Source organism: Oreochromis aureus, linkage group 20, assembly GCF_013358895.1.
Source record: "Oreochromis aureus strain Israel breed Guangdong linkage group 20, ZZ_aureus, whole genome shotgun sequence".
Lineage (NCBI taxonomy): Eukaryota > Metazoa > Chordata > Actinopteri > Cichliformes > Cichlidae > Oreochromis > Oreochromis aureus.
The window spans coordinates 14,900,539-14,925,041 of NC_052961.1; the positions used below are offsets into that span (position 1 = coordinate 14,900,539).

The following is a 24,503-nucleotide window of genomic DNA, read 5'->3' on the forward strand; positions in this document are numbered from 1 at the left end:
GAGACTGGAGCTCCTATCTGCAGGAGTTCATGGAGGGGAAGAGTGAGTTCAGTGTAGTTTTGGTATAAAGAAAGGTGAATATCATCTCTATTCCTGTGTAACCATTCTTTGGTATGTTCTGTGGCTCCAGGGGCTTTTGGGTCATGACATGATCACGTGAACAACTGGTGGGAGAAAAAGGAGACTTATTCAAATCTTTACTACATGTTCTATGAAGATTTGATTGAGGTGCGGTGAGTTGGGCTTATGTGCAATTTTAATCTGAACTTTTTAATGTCTAAAACTATATACTGTATGAGGCAAAAGAATAGAAACGGCGAGTAGGTGAAACATCTTGCAGGTCTAGCTCCTGATGTAAATTAATTCATGACTTGAAAAGTGGCATACTCTTTACAATTATATTTTTACACATTAAAAGCCATCCGTAATGAGCTATAGTTACAATTATTAATTGGTAGAGCTATATTTTACATAAACACAATTACACTGACAAAATTATTAGTGAATGTACCTTAAAAATAACTGTATTGGAGTACAAAATAATTTTCCTCAAACATATACTTGAGTGGAAGTAAAAAGTAACATTTTTTCTGAATGGAATAACTTGTGAATTTTATGCCTGTCTTACTTCGAGCGCATTTCCTGGCATGAACTTTGATATGGATTCTGTTTTGTTCATATACTCATCCCTGCTTGCTGAAAAACTGATGGGCAAAGTAATCCTACATCAGGCAACTGGGAAATTATGTAGTCCTGGTGAACACATTTATCATTTAATCATAAACTATAGTACACTACTTAAAATAAACTGTTTAATTTACTAGTGAATATGTTATAGTATAGTGTAGGAGCAGATATGGGATGTTTTGTCATGACGGAATACATCTCATGCATTGCACTCTCTTGTTCTTGGCAAAAACAGCTTCCCAAAATTTGCCATTAACCATAAACCTACAGAAATATTGGCACATAAAGATGTTTGAAATATAATACCTCTTTTAAAAAAAAGAGAGAAAATGTTTTCCCTACTTGGCCACAATCAGGCTCATGGTGAAGCTTTTTAATGTGAACAGGACTGTGGACCAGAAATAGACCGACTGTGTTCCTTCCTTGGTTTGTCTCCGTCAGTTGAAGAGAAGGAAAGAGTCAGAGCCAGTGTGACGTTTGACAGCATGAAACAAAACAAGATGACCAACTACTCTGCTGTCAAAACTATGAACCACAAGGTGTCTCCTTTCATGAGAAAAGGTGGGATTGTATGCACTTGAACAAGTCTTTTATTTTTCCTCATTTTTTTACACTGTCTAATCTATTTATCATTAGGTTGATCAAATCTTCTAAATCTTCTCCTTTTTGCAGGAAAAGGTGGTGATTGGAAGAACCACTTCACTGTGGCCCAGAATGAAAAGTTTGATGAAGACTACAAACAGAAGATGAAGAATCCTGATCTAAAGTTTCGGTTTGAAATTTAGAGCCCCCACTGGGTGTGACGAAGATCTGAAGTGATGATGTTAATAATTTTCTAACAATTAGTGAAGGGCATTTATCCATATTGTATCCATCCTGATGGATATAATTCTGCATTAAAGAAAAAAGACAAAAAATAAAACCTTAGATGTCAAGTTCTCTCTAGACATACATGGTGAACTCTCACTAGTAGTTTTGTTGGTGTTGTTGAATTTTTGTTTTCAAGATTCCTATGACACAGCAGGCTGGAGTCTGGAAACATCCCTTTTAAACTCATTAACATTTTCATTTATGTGAACAGGACTGTGGATGAGGCTCCAGCCTCCAGTCTATAGGGTTTTACTATGTTTTTTTTTTTTGTTTGTTTTTTTAGCTTATCTATTTTAATTCTTTTTTATTTGATTACATTATCCCTCTGTTCAGCACTTTGGAGAACACTTGATGTCCCATAACTGTATGTTTTTGGGGTGCTTATCGTTGCTCGATTGCTCACTGGCAATCCAGCTAGAATATTTAAGTCAACGGTGATTCTCATTGGTGACGTTCACGCAGGCACTGGATGGGACAGCTTGGGTGCCTGTGTGTTTTGGTGCACGGACAGCCTGCAGAGATCAGCTACGCTGAGCCGAAGTGCTTGTGATTTTGTGTTTGCAGGTGAGCACAAGTAGTGTGAGGATGTATAGGCAGAGCGATGTAGACGTAGACGTTGGAGGAAGGTATTGTCATGAATGTAAACACAATGCTAATGTTAGAGTTTGAGGTTTTAAATGATGTACCGGAACTTGTGTGAAACGGGGTATCACTTCGCAAATGGTTAATGGGGATCGAGAGTGTAGTCTCCAGTTGCTATATTACTAGTTGGGTGAGCATGCGGAGTGCGCAGAATATTAAGTGAACGTTGGCAGGAAAATACCGAGTAAACGAGTACTTTGTTCGGGCGTGTTCTGAAGTTAGGTGAAAAGTTATCTTGTGTTTCAGTGCACGGACAGCCTGCAGAGTTCAGCCACGCTGAACGAAGTGCTTGTTTTTGTATTTGCAGAACAAATGAACAAGTAAAGAGAAACGATTCTAAACTCATGCACGCCTGGAAGTGTCGTTTCGTCCAAGTGTGCAACAATTGGGGTTTTATTATTTTTTTCAGATATTATGCCAGTCATTATTATATGTAGCATTTTATGTACCAAAATAATCAAATATCAAATCTCTAATTTTGTAACCTATTGATGTTCCCCTCTTTTTGGGGGGGGGGGCTGGTATTGTTGGATTAACCTTATATCACATTGTATCACAGATTCTTGTGTTCGGCAGACTAAGTATGAAGAAGAACAACAGTCTGTGCAATCCTGCACACATTTCAGAATATTGACTTATGTGTTATAAATATGCTATACTGTTATATATTTTAAAATGTGCTGGGTGTTTTTACTTGATACAATAATAAACAACGAGAATTTACATTTTTCTAACTTTATGCTCCCAAAGTTTGGGCGAGTTATACTGAGTAAATATTTAACTCGTCCACTTTAGGTCAGTGTTATTGCTGGAATTAATGATTAAACCTGTGGGTTAAATCCCTTGTTCACAACTTCAAGTGTATGTCAGTTGGTAGGAGTGATCCTAGAAGGTAAGTATACTTACTTCATAATCTTGTGTTACCAACAATCTGCTGTGTTTTTACTTTACAAACATTTGTAAAGGAATTAAACATGTTCTGTTTAAAATACATTCTGTAAATTTTACTGTGTCTGAATCAGTGTGGTGGAGGTGAAATTTTGGTGTTTACCGATTCTACCAATGCTGCAGTGCACATGTCGTAATTAGTCATCCTGTAGTGTGTCTTATGTACGACACAAAACAATACAATACAAAATCTTACATAGACAACAGTTTCCAACACAGTCAGAGTGCTTGTGGGCAAGAGTTCGTGTGCAAGTGGGGTGGGGGAGTCAGTGAGGGGCGATGGTGGAGGTTCAGAGTTTTGTATGTCCTGGGGGGTAGGCAGGGTTAAGAGGGGAGAGGTGGATGCAGGTCTGTAGTTCGTGTGTGTCAGACTGGAGAGAATTCAGCATCCTGACAGTCTGACTGATTAGGTGTGCAGGATCAGACCAGCAACACTGCAATACCGAACAAAAAAGACAAGATGAGCCCCAACAGATGTCATGATATGTATATCAATTCTTTAGACCTGTGAGGAAAAGAACCACCAGTCAGCCTGACAACAGGACAGCAGGTGTGACCAAAAGAGGGGGTCCCTATGAAATCTATACCTACAAACTGAATCACAGCCATTAACCATCATGAAACATCCAGTTTGCCATATCATTGTTTTTTAGAACTGGAGAAAACATGAAAGACTTTTAAAATAATCAGTCTCACAGATGGAGGTGCCACGTCGACCAGAAATGTTTGACTTCCATGGAGTCTCCATGATCAACGTCATCACTGATAACTGGGACAACGTACAGAACTTCAAAGCAAGACCAGATGATATTCTTATCGCTACGTACCCTAAAGCAGGTACTGATGTGGTGTGTGCAAGAGTGCGGAGCTTATCTAATTATAAAATAACTTTTTTCGTTAAAAAAAATAATTTTAATGTTGATGTTTGAGTTCATAGGATTCCCACTAAACAGTATGCATCCATGAGTTCAGTGTTGACCTGAAAAATACTAAAATGATGCTGAGTGTATTAATTTGGGTTATGGAGCTTATATCTTCATAGTTTGGTATCCCACTGAACAATATGCATTTATGTTTCAACCTCAGGAACCACATGGATCTCTTACATCCTAGATCTTCTGTATTTTGAGAACATGGATCCAGATCGTCAGACATCCATCCCTCTTCATGAAAGAGTGGCCTTCCTGGAGATTTCTGTACCTTCTCAACCTTCAGGTTGAATCTTGTGACCACCTTGAATTAGCCATATTTGTATTAAGTCAGAACCAAAAGTTTGTTTCACTTTGGTGTACTTGTACATTAAGGTATCATCAGAACTGTTCAGACAGAAAAATATTCAAAAAATGTTTGAAATAGGTTCAGTCTTTTTGTCTGTCATCTGTTTTGCTTGCATGCCATCATTCTGTGACACATGTTTTGTTAGAGTGTAAATGTATTAGGTTAATCACAGTATCTCAAGAGCACATTATAATATTTTAGTACTTAATGTTGTTGAGCTATGCTATAATAAAAAAGCCAATCATTGCATTTTAACAGTTACAGGTTACTCCTTCTTATCATTTAGGGAAAGACTTGGCAGACAAGCTTGATTGCAAATGATTCCTTCTTATCTGTACCTAACTCGGGTACCGATTTGGCAGACAAACTTCCCACCACTCCTCGTCTCATTAAAACTCATCTACCAGTCCAGTTTGTACCAAAGTCCTTCTGGGAGCAGCGCTGCAGGGTAAAAATCATGCAAACCTATAGTCATAGAGACATGGGATTTATGAAATCCACAGAGTATAATTTAGTTTTGCCTCTTTCTGTAGGTGGTTTATATGGCCCGCAATGCAAAAGACAATGTAGTGTCCTATTTCCACTTTTACCGCATGAACGGTGCCCTGCCAGAACCAGGAGACTGGAGCACCTTTCTGCAGGACTTCATGGAGGGAAAGAGTGAGTTCTGTTTAGTTTTAGTGTAAAGGAAAAATATCATCATATTTCCCATGTTAACATTTCTTTGTGTATTGTTCTGTGTCTGCAGGGGTTTATGGATCCTGGTATGACCATGTGAACGGCTGGTGGGAGAAGAAGCAAACTTATTCAGATTTTCACTACATGTTCTATGAGGATTTGATTGAGGTACAGCAGCGAGTTTGGCTAACATGTGTGCCGACTGACAGTTATGTCATCTGCATCAACTACATTTCCACTCTTCATAGCAGTTCTTGCTTCCTCCTCACTAATCTTCTGAACTACCTGTTTTCCATCTGTCCGCTACCTCTCATATTCTTCGTTCATCAACTCCTCAGAGAACTTCCACTTTTCCACGCACACTCTTTATTTGTTAGTAAATGACAAATGGCCTGCATTTGTATAGCGCTTTACTTAGTCCCTAAGAACCCCAAAGCGCTTTACATTACATTCAGTCATTATGTAGCCGGTGTATCAGAGAAACTCAGGAGAGTTTTCTCCAAGCACGACATCCCAGTGTACTTCAGACCCAGCAACACACTCAGACACAAACTGGTTCACCCGAAAGACAAAACTCCAAAACACAGACTTAACAACGTGGTGTATGCTGTACAGTGCAGCGAGGAATGCCCAGACCTCTACATTGGCGAGACCAAACAGCCACTTCACAAGCGCATGGCACAACATAGAAGAGCTACCTCCACAGGACAAGACTCAGCAGTCCATCTGCATCTAAAGGATAAAGGTCACTCTTTCGAGGATGCCAATGTTCACATTTTGGACAGAGAGGACAGATGGTTTGAAAGAGGAGTGAAAGAGGCCATCTATGTCCACTGTGAGCGACCATCTTTGAACAGAGGCGGTGGTTTACGACACCAACTGTCTGCCATCTATAATCCAGTTTTGAGTTCCCTCCCCAGACGCCTTAACGCCCACTCACATCCTGGGGCATCTGACCTCAGGAATTCACATGACAAGGTGGGGCCAGGTTTCACATGAGCTCACCCGAAACCCTGGCTGATTAGGTCCCACACCCGCTTTCACACCTTGGTGCATGTGATTAGAGGATCACCAGGGGGTCCTTTGTCCCTCCTTGGGGGGATACTCCCACTGGGTTTAAATCTGGGACTCTCGGCCATTTGACCTTAGAACTGAAGAAGCTTCTCGGATGAGAGGTGAAACTAGTGATGTGTCCTGTGTGTCGAAGCGTCGAATCGTGTGTCGGGTAATCTCGGGGGCGTTTTTGTGAAGCGCGTGGCTTGCTTTGATTACGTGTGCAGTGACGTTCGAGGCCTCGCGGGCAGTCCGTACCACGTGACTGATTCAGGGACTGGTTCGCGCCAGATTCGAAATAAAATGGGCAGCAAAACACAGCTGATTTCTCCATCACACTGTGTTGTGGAATTGGATTACGTACGTGTTACATAGTTACTTGAGCTTTTCTTCTTCGATGAAACCACCAAGGAAGAGATTTTTTTTTTTTTTATTTCATCTCCCCTAATAAAGTATGCACACAGTAATAAATATCACAAATGATAAGCACCATAATATAAATAAACAACACTACAGATCCTATAATCTGATTTCTGTCTTTTAGTTTATTAAAAAGTGAAGCACCAAACACTAGTTTGTGTCATTGTCCAGATGTACATAAGCATGATTACACAGTGTAACAGCAGTCTGGCGAGGCGGGAGCGGCTAGCAGGTCCAGCAGGCATGTGGTGTGGAGGTTAGTTGAAATACCCGAAGCCAGTCGGTTAAATCCAATAACAGACCTTTATTCTTTGACAGCAACATAAGACCATACAAGCCTGGTCTCCACGGCTCTACTCTGTCCGTACATACATGTGCGGGGATCGGTAGTCGCCGTCGCCAGTTGGTCACAACGGTAAGGTTTCTTAGAGAGAAAAGGAACATGAGCAGCATGAAAATGGATGCCGCTAACAACACACACCCCACTAGGAGACTCCCACAACTACTACAATAGTAGGGCAACCCCCCCTAGTGGTGCTATAACCCAAAAGGGGTTGTTACAACAGTTACTAGGAGCGGGTTTTGATTATCGATTAAAATTGATTCTAGCTTGGATAACGTGATATCGATTCATTAAAATCCTGAATCGATTTTTAATATAAATATTACTACATTTCAACAATCACCAAACAGTAAATGAGAGCAGGTACACCGATTCTGCACAAAGACGTAAACTCAAAGCGCGGACCCGCTGACGCATCAGAATCAGTGAGATGTCGGCTTTCTCACCAGACGGCACGGACATGGTCAGCTCACTGATTCTGATCCGTCGGCGGGTCCGTGCTTCGTGTTTACGCCTTTTTTGCGCTGATTCTGAAGCTGCAGATTTTATTTCTCTTCAAACAATATTGACCGAACCAGCAGCAAAAGGAGATCCAAACTACGCTTCACATAAGCATCGTCATGATTTTCCTCTTTTGCTGTTTTGCTTTCACCAGGATAAAAATCACACTTCATGCACAGCTCTCTCTCTCTCTCTCTCACACACACACACACACACACAGTATACTTCAAGAACAGTTTCCCGTCTAAAAATCTGTTTTCTGCGTTATTCGCTTATTTGTTACGCATAAGACTACCGTTGTTTACAGCGCTGTCAGTCGCTGTTTTTTCCCTTTTAAATACTTCCGAAAAGAAAACCTAATTTCTGCCGTTCAATAGGCTACTAAACAAATTTAAACTTTTTAACATTATGCGAAATTGCAAAACGCTAAGGTGTGTCTCTAATAAAACCTCTGTAATTTGCTCTGCTTCAATTCAGCAGCATCAGGTAATGTTCATTTGTTGATTAATGGTTTTCTTTCGTTTTTGATCTACTGCTGAATATTTTTATAAAATCGTTTTTCTGTTTTAGCCTCAGCTACGTTGACACAAAGGCATCTGCTGTACACATTAGATAAAGTCTCGAAAGTGTCAGCTTTCCTTTTATAGTTATAAAAATATGCAAATGTACTGATCTATGATCTGAATTATACTATTGACTGACTGTCTGAGGCTAACAGTTACACAATCACACAAAACTCTGTCCTGATAGTTTCCACCTTCTCTTTTGTATCACACATACTGAGACAATATTCGGGATAAATAACCATGAAAACAATTTATTTATTCAGTTTAGAGGTTTACACATCATTATGATCACAGAGCTTCACTTGAATTGTCCACTTGATGGCGCAGTAGAGCAAATGAATCATCACAATGCTTCGAACCATGAGTCGACCAATTGGGTGGAAAGCTTCAGTTCATCATGAGGTTTCATCTCACCATCACTAGGTGAAACGTCTTCAAGCAACTTAAAGAAGTCCAGACGCTTTTCTTTGCAAACTCCTTTGTCATTCACCCATTCACACAGACATTCACACACTGGTGATGGCAAGCTACAGTGTAGCCACAGCTGCCCTGGGGCGCACTGACAGAGGCAAGGCAAGGCCCTCTGACCACCACCAGTAGGCAAACATGGGGTTAGTATCTTGCCCAAGGATATTTGGCATGCAGCCTGGAGGCAGCCTGGGAACCACCAACCTTCTGATTAGCAGCTGACCTGCTCTGCCACCTGAGCTACAGCCACCCCTAAGTTAGTACAGTTCCATCTCGATACCGATACTTAATCATCCTCACCTGCTACACATCCTTTCCAGCAAGATCCTTCTAGCAAGCAGGTGAGTGTTCCAGTTATAGTAATAAATCTTTTACAGGTATTGATGGGACTGAAGGCAGGACAGAAATCCTCAAAGTCCCAGAGAGAGAACATAGAATAGGAATCCAGATGAGGAATGAAGTGGCTACAACAGAGAGAACACAATATTGATTCATAGGAAACTAAGTGCAGAATTCTAACAATGAAAGTCTGATTACCATCACTGAGGTGAAGACGACCTGGTGGTGTTCTGCTGCCCACCCAGCCATCAAATACTGTGGAGGAAGAAAGGAAGGTGTAGGAAGGACTGACCAGAGAGCAAAGCTCAGTCCAAAGGTGGAGCCTACCACGCCACGTGAAACTCAAAGATATGTTAAAAACACAACAAAAGACAAAGAATTATCCATCCTGCCCCAGCTTGACAAGAACTTGACCACTTTGGTATGGAACTCTCCGATATCCATATTATCTCTGTTGATATGGATGCTTAATTTGGCAAAAGATTTATGATGTATATTCTTCCTTCCTGATGCAACACTCCCCATTTATCTAGGATTGGACCCGACATTAGGAGTATGATAGCTTGTGGCCCCGGGGTGGGTTATATCCAAGAAATGTAGTGCTCATTATCTGTTTCTGATACATAAACTTCAAATAAAGAGGACATTATTTTTCACAACACATGCACATATGCATAAGGGTGCAAAATAGCCAGTCAATGAAATTTGCCCCTTTGGTAATAGTGCGTTTTTTCAGTTTTTGGCCTGAGGCAATAGCCTGTGGCTCTGTGGACTGTGATTGATCAATGGTTTGTTGTAAACCTTGTAGGTGTAGTATCAGAAGTTTAAACATTAACCAGCTACAAGTCAGCATTTCTGTATTTCCATCATTACTGATAATTAAGAAAAAAAGATCAAATTTGACATCTTCAATTTGAAAATTCATAGAAAATAAAGAAACACATAAATGAAATCTGTGTTTTTTGTTAATCTCGAAGGTTTAAAATTTTAAGATGCAAAAAAAAAAAAAATAAAAATTGTCACATATTGAAAGAGAAGTCTGTAAAATCCTAATATCTCCCAAGGAGAGCATCTCACACCAAATTTGTCTTGATGAAAAAGTATTATATTATAGTCATACAGTACTACAGATCAGAAGAAGAAAAATAAATTAAATTTAGGGGTGAAACATCTCTTTTAAGCTCATTCATATTTTCATTTATGTGAACAGGACTGTGGACGAGAACTAGACAGGCTGTGCTCCTTCCTTGGTTTGTCTCCATCACCTGAAGAGAAGGAAATAATCAGAGCCCGTGTGACGTTTGACAGCATGAAGCAAAACAAGATGACCAACTATACCACAGCTCACAAGCTGAACCACGAGGTTTCTCCTTTTATGAGAAAAGGTACAACTGCCTGCTGGGCAACATTTTTTTCTCAGTATAGGCACCAATATATGTTCAGTTTATCATTAGGTTAATCAAATACTCTGAATGTTCTCCTTCTCCAGGAAAAGTTGGTGACTGGAAGAACCACTTCACTGTGGCCCAGAATGAGCAGTTTGATGAAGACTACAAGAAGAAGATGAAGAATCCTGATTTGAAGTTTCGCTGTGAAATTCAAAGAGCGAGCTGAGAAGTGATATGCAATTAAATAGTTAAGAATAAATCAAATATTAAGCCTGAAGAACTGAATTCTCTTACATTGTGGTGCTGTTGGCTATATATCAGCTTAACATCCTAGGACCTGGACCTTTGGGTTGTGCAGACCAAAATACAAAATTTTGCTCTACAAAGGGCCTGATATCCACTTACAAGGACATTATACTGCCACTGTTCTATCAAAATCTAAAATGAATGTCCTCTTATGTGGAGCTTATTTTTCTCAGAAACAAAAATCAGGTAAAATAAAAAGGGTCATTCTTTGTTTTTACATTCATCAGGTCCCAATCGGCCCAAATAGCAAAGAGAAATAAAAAATGCATGCCATGAAAGAGTTCGGGTCTTAGGAGGTTAAGAAAAAGAAGGATGAAGGAACATGTTGGTCATATAGAATATCCTGACTGTCTACATGCCGTGGTCGTCATAAAAGTCAAACATAAGATCAAAAGTTTTGATGTTCTTTTTAAACTCTCCATTACAAAGAGACAAACTACCCGTCCAATAATGCTGTTTAATGTTTGTATATGCTACTTACTTACTCCACACAGGAACCAGAGTTCATTTTGTGTAATTTCCCAGCTTAAAAAAAACATTTATCCTCAACTTAAAAACTACACTACCTGAACAAACTAAACTTTGTTTATTTCTCAAATGAATATGTTCCAGTACTTAATAATTTGGCCACACATAAAGTGTTATGTGGTAATGCATAGGTTGCCTATATAGAATCATAGATCTGGTATGAGTCAAGAAAAAGAAGCAGAAAACTGTTTACATTCACACAGTTATGGCAAGCAGCTCAGCTGTGTAGAGATAGTAGGCTGCTGTTGTATGTTTGATTTCATTTTTATTAAACACAGCTGTTTTAATTCTGTTAAAAGATTTGTTTTTATTCTTCTGTCATCTATGTGCAGGTTATTGCAGTGTTTACTCTTTTGTACAGCAAAACAATCAGTCCAGCCTTCAGCCTTTTCATTATTTATTTATTTATTTACTTTGGTCGAGTTGAATGAACCTGGCTTATCTGACTTCATAGCACCGGTTCAGTATAAATGCACACATTTCAGAAAGCGGTGTGGTGTGTTCCAGCGAACAACAAAGGTCTTTTGTTTGGAAGACAGAAAAAGACCCTTAATAGAAATACCTACATTGGGACTTTGAACAATATTCAACAGAATATACATGCCATACATGCCAGTCCCCCTCTGGGGGCGAGTGTACCTGGACCCGGGGTATAGAGTATGTTTGGGGAGTATGATTGTGTGTACATGTCCATGTATGTCTATCCCTACGTTGGGTGAGTGCTGAGTGTTTGTATATGTGTGCATGAGGGTGGGAAAGCATGTTTGTGTCTGTGTGTGCCTGTTTGTCTGTGTCTATATGTCAGGTCGGGTCTTAGACTCCACCTCCCTGGGTACTCCCAGGCCCTCCAAGTATGGAGGCCTATCTCCCCTCACCACACTCCCTGCTGGTAACTGATGCCCTCAGGGGTCGGTGCATTGGTGGTTCTTGGTGTCCGGGCTGGGCGCTCAGGTATGCACCAGCTCACTCCCGGTGGCTACTTGGCGGGGCCTGGTGCCTGTCGCTCGGTCAGGCCTCTTCCGGGGCAAAGGGGCTCTCGGGCCTCCGCCCGGGGCCTGCAACTCGGTTCACTCTGGCACAGCTGGCTGCCGGCAGAGCCGGGCGGGCACGCCAGTGCAGCCCCTCTGGCTTCTGCCCGTGGCTACTGGGTGACCCCTCGTCTAGGGATCTCCTCAGCCCTGGCACGGATGCCCCTCTGGTGGTACTCCTTGGGCTCTCGCACTCTGGGGCCTCTGGATGTCTGGAGCCTGGATCTCCTCCATGCCTGCTTCATGCCCTGGGGACGGGCTATGGCCCTCCACACCCTCTAGCAGACCGTTACATGGGGAAACCTTTTGTATACAAGCGCATTGATCCACACAGGTGTGCACACGGGTGTTCACTGTTCGTGAGACATAAACTACACCTTTCTTAGCTGCTACTTCAAAGCACATTGTGCGCTGTCTGTCCTGGGCGTGCTGCACAACAACTTTCAATATTTAGTATTTACTGCTGTTCACACTTAGCTAGATCAACGTGATGGTGTTGTGTTTAGTATGTTGCTTTGTTTTTGTTTGTTTTTTTTTTTTTGCTTGTCTTCTCTTCTTTTCTCTCAGCAGGTGATCCAGGAGATTTTTTTTTCTCTTTGTCTTTGTAAGTGCCCTTTCTCACTGTCCCTTTTCCCTTCTGTTTTTCCTTTCCTCTCTTTCTTTCTCCCTTTCCTATCCCCAGTCATGTCTGTCCCATCTGTAACAACTGAAAATAAAATAAATAAATAACAACAAAGTTTGATCAAATGGACCAATACGGCAATGCCATGATGATCCATTTGGCAAAATAAATCCATTTGGTATCCTTGTTGGTCTTCAGACAACAATTCTGACGGCTAAAGAACCAAATGGGACAGACAAAAAAAAAACAAAAACAGAATATACATGCCATGCTGTCTGATGTATATGTTTTAAATGTGCTGCATTTTCGCTTTTTTTGTTTGACATGTTAATAAACAATAATATAAATGTTATTTTTCTCATTTCTAACTTTATCCTTCTAAAGATTGGTCCAAATATACTGAGTAAATACTCAACTCCTTCACTTTAGGTCTGAGTCATTGCTGAAATTAACGATTAAACCGTCAAGTCACGTGCCCTCTTCGCAATTTCAAGATTACTTTAGTCGGTAGGAGTGACCTAGAAGGTAAGCAAGCCTTGTAATCATGTGTTACCAACAAGAAATCTTCTGTGTTTTTACTTTACAAAAATATTTTGTTTGAATTAAAATGTCCTTTTGTTCTAAATACTTAAACACTAAAATGTAACGAATGAAATAAATGTGTCTTATTCAGTGCGGTTAGAGAACACAGCTGGAGGGGAAATGTTGTAATTTTGGTGTTTCCTGATTCTACCAATGCTGGAGTGCACGAGTTGACCTTAACTTACATCATCTCATGTCTCTCCTCCTCTCTGTGAAAAACAGTAAAGCCGAAAATGTTCACCTTATTATTTATCATTATTGTACTGTCAGCTGACTGTTTTTGCACTTACTTGAATGAACCTCTTTGTGACTAACATGACCGAAATTCACCCAGCAATGTTAATACGATTCAGAGGTTTATTAAGCTAGTACAACAAGCAAAAAAACAAGGTGGGCAACACAAAGCTGAGGCAGACAGGCAAGGTCCAAACTGCAATCAGAAAGTGAATAGTAAAAACATAAATGCTCTCATAAAAAATAAAACACTACAGTTGCAAAGGTTAAACTGGCAAAGGTGATGGTGGTAAGTTAGAGGTATAATTTCAGTAGGACTTATTAGTGGTGCAGGAACAAACCATCTTCACTAAACCTGGAAACGACAACCAAACAAAAGGCAGAGACAGCAGCTCCAGAATGTTGAATTAATAGATTAATGCAGACCTTCATCAGATCTCTTATTAAAAGAATAAAACCAAATCAAGCACCTGGATTCCTCCATGACTTTAAATCACAGATGAGCTACAACAGTGTGTGACCAAAAGAGTCCTTCTAGTTTCAGCATAGTCATCAACTCTGGTTTTAAAAACCCGAGGTTGTAAAACATAACTTATTGCGCAAGTAACAGAAGGATGGGTAAAACATGAAAAGACAAGTCATTCTCACAGATGGAGGTGCTACGTCGGCCAGAACTGTTTGACTTCCATGGAGTCTCCATGACCAGCGCTTTCACTGACAACTGGGACAACATACAGAACTTCAAAGCAAGACCGGATGATATTCTTATTGCTACGTACCCTAAAGCAGGTTTGTTAGTTAGTTAGTTACTTAGGTTATAAAATTGTTAGTGCTTTTTAAATAATGTTTTCTCATTTTAATGTTAACGTGTAAATTTATAGGTTTCAGACTTTACAGTGTGCATTGGCTGAAAGACACTAAATGGATGCTATCTGACTGTGTTCATTTGGATTATGGAGCTTATATCATCATGTGCTGATATCACATTAAACAATATGCATTTATCTGTTTCACACTCAGGAACCACATGGATCTCTTACATCATAGATCTTCTGTATTTTGGGCACATGTGTCCAGACCGTCAGACATCCATCCCTCTTCATGACAGAGTGCCCTTTCTGGAGCTCTACGTACCTTTTCTACCTTCAGGTTGAATCTTGTGACCACCATGTTTGTATTAGAACAGAACCAAAAGGTCCATGTCCTAATTTCACCTTGGTGTACTTCTTTTTCATTAGAACTGTTCAGTCAGAAGGATATTCAAAAAACATTCTGAAACAGGTTACAAATAGTTACAGCTACAAATATAGCCTTGTTTAATGGCTTTGTAATGGTTCTGGCAGTTTTATTAGTGTGTAAATGTGTTAAGGCAGTCATAGCACCTCAAAAACACAATGTTTTGGCAATTAATGTTGATCTGTGGTATATAAAGAAATCTATCTTTGCATGTTCTGTTGCAAACGGTTCCTTCTTATCTCTACCTTACTCAGGTACCGATTTGGCAGACAAACTTCCCACCACTCCTCGTCTCATTAAAACTCATCTACCAGTCCAGTTTGTACCAAAGTCCTTCTGGGAGCAGCGCTGCAGGGTAAAAGTTGTGCACACATACCTGTAGTCATAGAGACATGGGATTTATGAAACCCACAGAGTATAATTGTGTTGCCTCTTTCTGTAGGTGGTCTATGTGGCCCGCAATGCAAAAGACAATGCAGTGTCCTATTTTCACTTTGAACGCATGAACGGTGGCATGCCAGAACCTGGAGACTGGAGAACCTTCCTGCAGGGGTTCATGGCGGGAAAGAGTTAGTTTAATTTTTTTTTAGTGTTAAGGACAAACAATATTATCACATTTCATGTATAATCATTCCTTTGTGTATTGTTCTATGTCTCCAGAGGTTTTTGGATCGTGGTATGACCATGTGAATGGCTGGTGGGAGAAGAAGCAAAGTTATTCAAATTTTCACTACATGTTCTATGAAGATTTGATTGAGGTACAGTAAGTTTGGCTAACATGTGTGCCATTTTTGACAGAGCTCTTAATATTTAAAATTATCATACAACAAAGGATGTTAAATATAAGGCTGCCAGGCAGGAGGAAAATATGAAAACCACAAAGAGTATTCATGGGTTTAGTAGAAGAGGACATATGTGTATGATAGAGGAGGATGCTAAGGATAGGGGAGATGATCCCCTGTGTCAGCCTCTCCATCCATTGCAAACAAAAAGTGGCACAAAGTCAGTCCCTGAAATAATTTGCATCTTGAACCTATTTGTCACACCTACTGATCGACTTACTGTCCTCATAAATGTTGTGCACCACCCTGACAAACTACTATGACTCTCCTGAATTCCTCATAGAGTACCACAGTTCCTCTCTTGACACCCAAATATGCCTTCTCCACATCCACAAAGATAGAGAGCAACTACTTTTGACCTTTTCTACACTTCTACATTAACACTCTCAAAGCAAACATTACATCTGTAGTGCTCTGTCTGCTGCTCTCACTGCTGCTCGTTGATCACCACCTCTGTTCTTAACTTCTTAGCTTCAGTAACTCGTTCCCATATGTTCATGCTATGGATCATTTATCCCTCTGTATATCCCCCTTGTTCTTGAAAACACATCTTCTCCATTTCTCAGGCAACTCTCACTCTCCAAGATGTTAAACAATCTGATTAAAAAGTCCACTCTTCTCTCTCGTTGACATCTCCATACCTCCACAGGTATGTCATCTGGACCACCTGCCTTTCCACTCTTCATCCATGTCATAGATGCACTACTTCTTCTGCATGTCCTGATTCACTAGAAGTCCTCAATCCAATCTCCTTCCTCACTTTTCTTCATTCATCAACTCAGCACATTCTCCTCGCTTGTTAGTACATTTCTGTCTCTATCCTTAACCACCCGCCTAACATATCGATAGGTGTTTATTGTTAACCCAGCCCCTGACCTGTTTGGTATGGAAATCTTATTTTTGAAAATCTGCATATTTGATTTGGCAAAGATTGGGTTATGTCTGAAAACTGTAGTTCGTTGAATTGTTTCTGATGCATAAACTGCAAAAAAAGAAAACCTCAGATATGAGGTTTAATAATAATAAATAAAATACAAAGAATGGTCAAAGTCTGACGTCTTTAAATTGAAAATTCACAGAAAATGAACAAAAAACAGACAACTAAAATGTGTTTTCACATGTCAATTTATGTTTTCCCTAGTGCTATGAATAAATAGCACTAGGGAGCAGACGAAAAAAAAACATACATTTCATGCTGGAGTGAACTGTCCCTTCTAAACTTATTCATATTTTCAATATTGATGTTAACAGGACTATGAAAAAGAAATAGACTGCCTGTGTTCCTTCCTTGGTTTGTCTCCTTCAGTTGAAGAGAAGGAAAGAGTCAGAGCCAGTGTGACGTTTGACAGCATGAAACAAAACAAGATGACCAACTACTCCACAGTTCCTGTGATGAACCAAGAGGTGTCCCCTTTCATGAGAAAAGGTACAACTGCCTGCTGGGCAACATTTGTTTCTCAGTATTTGCTCAGTCCAGTAGTGCTGATCAAATACACTTTTTCTTTTACACCCTGTCCTGTCTGGCAGCTTTTTTGATCAGAATTGTGATCTGAATGAACTGTGGTGCCAGCCCCAGCCACATACACACACACACACACACACACACACACACACACACACACACACACACACACACACACACACACACACACACACACACACAGACCATTTACTCACTCACTCTCACCCACTAATGACACATGACACACACACTCACAAACACTTAATGTTGAAGGAGTGTTAGGTGGGTGTGTCGTTGAGTGTGAGCGTGTATTACTGTGGGATTGATCAAATACTCTGAATGTTCTCCTTCTCCAGGGAAAGTTGGTGACTGGAAGAACCACTTCACTGTGGCTCAGAATGAGCAGTTTGACGAGGACTACAAGAAGAAGATGAAGAATCCTGATCTAAAGTTTCGATGTGAAATTTAGAGCCCTGGCTGAGCGTGACGGAGCTCTGAAGTGAAGTAGTTGAGGATAAACCAAGTTTTGAGACAGATTAATTAGTATCCCTGTTGTAGTATTAGTATTCCTATATTATAATGCTTTTCCGCTTATCCAGTTCAGGGTTGTGTGGCGACTCGAGCCTATCTCAGCTATCATAGGGTGAGGCAACAGTGCTAACCAACACACCACCATGGTGCCAAATAACGTATTAACTTAAATTGATCTGATTTTCTTATTTGATATGCTCCCATTTTGATTGTATTCAAAGAGACTCAAAAATGTCTGTGTTTTGTTATTATCCTTGGATAGTACGCTGTTCAGTAGTGTGTTTAATGTTTTGTGCAACAAAATAACCAAAACTGTTTGTGATTTTTACTGATAGCATTGGATTAACTGATTTGACCTGGTTTATCTGACTTTATACTACTGGGTTTGGCATTAAAAGGCTCAGCTAGGCATGATGGAGCATTGAACAGATGTGTGCATATCCCAACAAATAAATAAAAATATATGTATGGATCATCAGAATTAACCATAACTCAACTGACATTCGTTTTGCTGTTGTTGCACTTGCACACACAGATAATAGCCATCGTAGAGGGTAACACAGGGAGACAAATAACCATTCATCTTCACATCTACAACATATTTAGCATGTCTTTGGTATGCGAGAGGAAGCTAGAGTACCAGGAGAGTTCAAACATAACCCAGACTATTGGCTCGTGTGGTGAAGGTGAAGTTAAGGACATCTGCCCTTAACTTCACTATTAAAAAACAACAACTAAATACTACATAACCATTCAGTAACAAATAAAGACTAAAAAGGTATATGGTAAAAAGAGTTGTAAATACAGACACAACACACAGACCTGGTATGAATCAAGTAAAAGAAGTAGAAAAGAGTTTACACTTTATATTGGCTAGAACTCTCAATCTTCTCATCTTCTTATTGTTGTGTTGGGATGTTCGGAATAATTACATAAAGTCTTTTAAATATAATGAAAACCTCTCTTCTTCAAAACAAGGCTGATGCTGAAACTTCTCAATGTGAACGGGACTCTGTGCAAAAAATAGGCCTATTGTGTTCCTTCCTTGGTTTGTCTCCATAAGCTGAAGAAAAAGAAAACAGCCAGAGCCGGTGTGACCTTTGACAATATAAATCAAAACAAAATGACCAACTACTCCACCTTCCAAACAATGAACCAGAGTGTGTCGCCTTTCATAAGACCTGTGCACTTATACAGGTTTGTTGGGTTTTTTATTTGGTCTGAGCTCACTGTATACCAGTGTGGTCATGTTTGAACAGTAACACTCACAGACACACATCTAAGGAAGTTGTGCAGTGTGTTAAAGTGAACGTTGTGCAACAGACAGATTTCTTTCTTCTGGAATATCCAGACCCAACCGCAGTACAGAAATACTCAGCGTGGTGAGTGTGTAGTACATCAAGTAATATTCACTAGAACAAACATGCTAGACTGAAAGATGTGTATGTTTTAAAACTGTGGTGCTTTTTTGTTTTTATTTGGCATAAATGGCCAGAAACATTGAACTTTTCTAACTTCATGCTCACTCACTATATGTCTGAGTCATTGCTGAAATGAATGATTAAACCGGCGAGTCACGCCTCTTGTTCACAATTTCAAGATTATGTCAGTCAGCAGGAGTAACGCAAGAAGGTAAGCAAGCTTCAGGATGTTTAGTTCCCAACAATAAATGTGTGGTTTTTACTTTCCATACAAGTTATTTTATTTAAAAAACAAAAGAAATACAAAAGTTAATTATCTTTTTTTTAATTTAATTTGAATATTAAATAGGTTATTCTTTAAATTTCACCATGTGTCCTATTTAGTGTGGTTGGTGAACACAGCTGAAGGGGAAATGTTGTAATTCTTGTGTTTCTCAGCTTTACCAATGCTGCAGTGTGTATTTTTCCCTCTGGTCGGATGGCAGGCTGTCATTTATTATCTATTTATTATTTTTATAAATGTCTGTTAACCCCAAAATGATGAAGTAATTAATAAGGATTATTACGTTAACTACTAACTTTTTTATCGCAATTACTAGTTTAATTTTACTGGTGACTCGTTATACTACATTGCATCGTGTCAATATGCCAAATATTCACAATTTCAAAATAATGTTACGTTTGTACAAGGCTGCACAAAACCACGTGAGCAAACCAACACGAGGCTGAGACAGAATCCAGCAGGAGAGGTCCTAGTACAAACATAAAAACACTACAGTCACAGAGGTAAAAGTGGCAAAGGTGGTGTTGGTGAACTTACAGGTATAATTACTGTAGAGCTGATTAGTGGTGCAGGATGAAGCAGAGACAGCAGCTCCAGAATCTTAGATTAGGTAACTCTAACACAGGGATTTACACTTTATCAGATTATCAGATCTGTTATTAAGACAAGAAACTGGATGTGATCCTGATCCTGGATTTAAAACACAGACCAGCCACAGCAGGGGTTTGTGATGATAGGACCCCTTGAAATTTCTATGTTTAAACTTAATCACAGCCATTAAATGTATATCAGAGGTGCCTTTAACATGGAAATTCCAGTTTGGCATTTTGTTCATCACCTCTGATTTTTAAAACAAGAGGGCACAAGCTAGAGCTGCCACTGCATGATGATAATCAGTCAATAGGCCACAGCATGAAGCATATACTGTTTGAATTGTTATTTTATTTATAACAAAAAGTGTAAAATATCACTTTTGAAGACATCTGATCGGGGGGGGGGGATCAGCCTACGCAGTTGTTTAAAATGTTTTAAGTATAACTTTATGTTGTTGCACAAGTAAGCACTGGAGAAAACATGACATACACTTTGATTTTAAAGGCAAATCATTCTCACAGATGGAGCTGCCACCTCGCCCACAACTGTTTGACTTCCATGGAGTCTCCATGACCAACGTCTTCACTGACAATTGGGACAACGTACAGAACTTCAAAGCAAGACCAGATGATATTCTTATCGCTACGTACCCTAAAGCAGGTACTGATCTGTATATAAGAGTATGGAGCTTATGTAATCATAGTATTTTTTGTTGTTGTTGTTCATAAACAATTTCGCATTGATTTCCGAGTAATATGTTAACAGCTAAACGTAAAACATTTGTCCCATTTCAACCTCAGGAACCACATGGGTCTCTTACATCATAGATCTTCTGTATTTTGGGAACATGAGTCCAGACCGTCAGACATCCATCCCTGTTCATGACAGAGTTCCCTTCCTGGAGCTCTACGTACCTCCTATGCTTATAGGTTGAACTATGTTGCCACTGTCACTTTAAAATACATCAGACATTTACAATGTTTAGCTATATTGACCTGTGTTATCTAATCCTCGTTATAATTCAGGTGCAGACCTAGCAGACAAACTTCCCACCACTCCTCGTCTCATTAAAACTCATCTACCAGTCCAGTTTGTACCAAAGTCCTTCTGGGAGCAGCGCTGCAAGGTCTCGCACTTACACCCATAGCCACACAGATGTGTGATTTATGAAACTCACGGACCATAAATTAATTTTATCACTTTCTGTAGGTGGTCTATGTGGCCCGCAATGCAAAGGACAATGCAGTGTCCTATTTCCACTTTGATCGCATGAACCTTATCCAGCCAGAACCAGGAGACTGGAGCAGCTATCTGCAGGGTTTCATGGAGGGGAAGAGTGAGTTCAGTGTAGTTTTACAGCAAAGAGACCACACTATTATTTCATTTCCTGTATAAACATTCCTTTGTGTATTGCTCTGTGGCTTCAGAGGTTTTTGGATCCTGGTATGACCATGTGAACGGCTGGTGGGAGAAGAAGCAAAGTTATTCCAATCTCCACTACATGTTCTATGAGGATTTGATTGAGGTGCGGTGAGCTGGGCTAACATGCGTGCCATTTCCATCTGAGCTCTAACACTTTGTTTAATCATCATACACCTTTTAGAAGATGCTTAAAATGTCAAGCCAAACTCTCAGTTCAACTCAGAAATACTGTCTAAAATGACATGCATCAATATTCTAATCCAATTACTACATTTTTCTGATGATACATGGTAATATTTCTTTATCCAGGTTGTATTTTATTCGTTCTTCGAGCACTGGCTGGTGTGCAGTTTAATTCAAAACCACAAGAAAAGCCAGCCAGAGCTGCAGACCGGATGTAAAAAGAAAAAAAAGCTATGACTCGATCGTGAACAGACCTTAAAATGTTTGGTATCTCTGAAATTCACTGATTGCAAAAATTTCTCTAAACCATGTCCAATATATTTTGTTAATTTAACCATTTTTGTTGCATAAGTAACAAACAGAGAACACACTATTTACCACCAAATCCTCATCCAGCAAACATCTCTGCTATGTGAGGGGGAAATCCCCACTCAGCACACACACATGCACACTATAATGTGGGTGTCATGGTCCTGAGTCTGACGACTCAGTGTTTTGTGTTCCTTATATTTTTCTATGTGCTTGTTTATTCTGTTATATCTTTTGTTAAGGTTTGCCATTTGTTAGGGTTTTGTTCTATGCCTGCCTTCTCCCACTTCTCTGTGTTCCCTCTGTCTGTCTATGGTGTCACAAGGTCTGCTCGTGAATCTGTCTGTTTAGCTCAGTGTCTTGTCTAGTTCTCTGTGTCTGTGAGTTTCCTGTTTTATTCTGAAAGTCTCTGTCTCATGTGTGTTCAGTTTGCGTTTCCCCTGTCCTGTCAGCTCTGATTTCTCCCAGGTGTGTTGCCCTCCTGTCTCTCATCCCTTGATTACTGCTGTGTGTATTTAAGCCCTGTGTGTTCTCCTGCCTGTTGCCGCTTCGTCTGCGTTATTTTCCTGCGTCTCCCTTTCAGGTCTGTTTGTATTAGTTTTTCCCAGTTTAGTTAATCTTTGGTTCAACTCCTGCCACCTCCTTTGCTGTTGTACCTTCACCGTCACCATAAAGCTCACTCTCACCAGCCAGTGCTTGCATCTTGGGTCCTACTTCCAACCCCCACTCGTCTGCCACTGCGGACGTGACAGTGGGACCTGGCCAGTCAGCCAGCAAAATTTTTCTCTTGTGATCCTGGCAACATTTCAGTTTTTAGCCTGAGATGCTAACCGTCTGTGGCTGTGTGGATGTATTGGATCAATGATTTGTTGTAAACCTTGTAGACTTATTACCAAAAGTTTAAACATTTATGAATATGCTACAAGTGAGTATTTATCTATTATCAACATTACTAAACCACAGATAAAGTAAATCAATTTATTGCATGTTAATCTAAAAGTTCTGAAATGTAGGAAACACAAAAGGGTAAAAAAAAAAATCATATCTAATATTAATGTGAACAGGACTCTGAACAAGAAATAGACCGACTGTGTTCCTTCCTTGGTTTGTCTCCATCACCTGAAGAGAAGGAAAGAATCAGAGCCAGTGTGACGTTTGACAGCATGAAACAAAACAAGATGACCAACTATACCACAGCTCCAGTGATGAACCACAAGGTGTCTCCTTTCATGAGAAAAGGTACAACTGCCTGCTGGGCAACATTTTTTTCTCAACATGTACAGCAGTGTGTGCTCCATTTATCTTTAGGTTAATCAAATACTCTGACTGTTCTCCTTCTCCAGGGAAAGTTGGTGACTGGAAGAACCACTTCACTGTGGCCCAGAATGAGCAGTTTGATGAAGACTACAAGAAGAAGATGAAGAATCCTGATTTAAAGTTTAAATTTGAAATTTAGAGTCCTGGCTGGGCATGATGGAGTTCTGATCTGATGTGGGTTAAGAAAAATCAAATGTTACGCTTGATTTATGTAATTTTCTTCCACTGTGATGCAGATGGATATAAATAACAAAAAATGAAAAACAATTCATTGACACTGAGGTTTAACCAGAATAATAAAGAATTTTAAAAAATCACCAGTATGTCTCTTCTACTTGTGTCACAACCTTTTGATGCTATAACTCTTTAATATGAGCAGGGCTCTGAACAAAAAATATACAGACTGTGTCTTTATGAAATATGGATGGGCATGATGGAGCTCTGACGTGATATTTGTGTCAAGAAATTTTTATTTTTTATTTTATCAACATAACTATACAATTATATAACATAAGGACTTAATGGAGGCCATTTACATCCACAATGTTATGCTCGTGGATATAAATCAGAACCATAAACAATGATTGTGACTGAGATTAAACTTTAACCATCAAGCTTAACTTTCTCTCGAGACATACGGTGAACTTGTGACGAAGCTTTGTCTTTCTCAGAAGTAGAACTGTAGCGATGTCCTCCTTCTCAACATCCATGAATCTTCTCTGTGGTCTTCCTCTTTTCATCCTGCCCTGCCCAGTTTCACATTCAACATCCTCTGCCCAACATATCCACTATCCCTCCTCTGCTTTCCTCTCTAACCAACCACAGCCTCCAGTCTTCTTTTTTTAATGCCACTAACATCAAACTATACATCATAGTCTTGTTATCCTTCTGTCACAAATCACCTGTGAAACTCTTCATCTCTCTTTATACTATCCTTTCCTTTGGATGATTGACCCCATGTATTTAAACTTGCCATGTGTCTCCCTCTCATTCACACACGCGTATTCTACTGGTTGCTTCTGTTGACTATATTTCCTCTTCTCTCCAGAGCACACCTCCACCTCCCACAGGCTCTCATCTACCTCCTCCCTATTCTCCCTACAGATCATATCATAGTCCATGTAGACTCACATCTAACCTCATCTGTCAGCAGTTCAGCTTTCAGTCCCATGACCACTGCAAACAAGAAGGGACTGAGAGCTGATTCCTGATGTAATCCCACCCCCGCCTTAATCCTAACTGTCACTCCAGCTCCACTGCTCACTACTATCTCAATGTCCTCATAAATGTCACATACTTCTCTGTCACTCCTGACTTTCTCATGCAGTACCACAGTTCCTCTCTTGGCACCATATTAAATGCTGTCTCTAGATCCATAAAGACACAGTGAAAGTTCTTCTGAAATTTTTCCGAACTTCTCTA

The 24,503-nt window shown here is 39.9% G+C and overlaps 3 protein-coding genes across 10 annotated transcripts; all 3 read left to right on the forward strand.

Annotated features, from left to right (window-relative positions):
• Window positions 1-1,854: 1,854 nt before the first annotated feature.
• LOC116331115 (cytosolic sulfotransferase 3-like) lies at window positions 1,855-11,614 on the forward strand. 4 transcript variants are annotated; one of them, XM_039605053.1, is made up of 8 exons: window positions 1,855-3,091; window positions 3,846-3,984; window positions 4,234-4,362; window positions 4,773-4,873; window positions 4,959-5,085; window positions 5,174-5,271; window positions 10,004-10,178; window positions 10,283-11,614. In XM_039605053.1, the coding sequence occupies exons 2-8, from the start codon at window positions 3,846-3,848 to the stop codon at window positions 10,405-10,407; spliced, it is 894 nt and encodes a 297-aa protein (XP_039460987.1). In that variant the 5' UTR covers window positions 1,855-3,091; the 3' UTR covers window positions 10,408-11,614. The 4 variants fall into 4 exon arrangements, with proteins under 4 accessions (XP_039460987.1, XP_039460988.1, XP_039460989.1 ...); XM_039605054.1 differs by having other exon boundaries at window positions 1,855-2,121; window positions 3,838-3,984; XM_039605055.1 differs by having other exon boundaries at window positions 1,855-2,121.
• Window positions 3,072-17,518, forward strand: LOC116331112 (cytosolic sulfotransferase 3-like). 2 transcript variants are annotated; one of them, XM_031753685.2, is made up of 8 exons: window positions 3,072-3,091; window positions 14,132-14,270; window positions 14,502-14,630; window positions 14,972-15,072; window positions 15,160-15,286; window positions 15,378-15,475; window positions 16,811-16,985; window positions 17,378-17,518. In XM_031753685.2, exons 2-8 carry the CDS (start codon window positions 14,132-14,134, stop codon window positions 17,488-17,490), a joined length of 882 nt encoding a protein of 293 aa, XP_031609545.1. In that variant the 5' UTR covers window positions 3,072-3,091; the 3' UTR covers window positions 17,491-17,518. The 2 variants fall into 2 exon arrangements, with proteins under 2 accessions (XP_031609545.1, XP_039460995.1); XM_039605061.1 differs by lacking the exon at window positions 3,072-3,091 and having other exon boundaries at window positions 14,133-14,270; window positions 14,502-14,676.
• A 1,283-nt stretch (window positions 17,519-18,801) lies between these two features.
• Window positions 18,802-23,398, forward strand: LOC116331106 (cytosolic sulfotransferase 2-like). Of its 4 annotated transcripts, none has more exons than XM_031753674.2 (8): window positions 18,802-18,934; window positions 20,372-20,510; window positions 20,651-20,779; window positions 20,876-20,976; window positions 21,060-21,186; window positions 21,278-21,375; window positions 22,829-23,003; window positions 23,108-23,398. In XM_031753674.2, the coding sequence occupies exons 2-8, from the start codon at window positions 20,372-20,374 to the stop codon at window positions 23,218-23,220; spliced, it is 882 nt and encodes a 293-aa protein (XP_031609534.2). In that variant the 5' UTR covers window positions 18,802-18,934; the 3' UTR covers window positions 23,221-23,398. The 4 variants fall into 4 exon arrangements, with proteins under 4 accessions (XP_031609534.2, XP_031609536.2, XP_031609533.2 ...); XM_031753676.2 differs by having other exon boundaries at window positions 18,849-18,934; window positions 20,355-20,510; window positions 23,108-23,249; XM_031753673.2 differs by lacking the exon at window positions 18,802-18,934 and adding an exon at window positions 18,977-19,184 and having other exon boundaries at window positions 23,108-23,249.
• The last annotated feature ends 1,105 nt before the right edge of the window (window positions 23,399-24,503 follow it).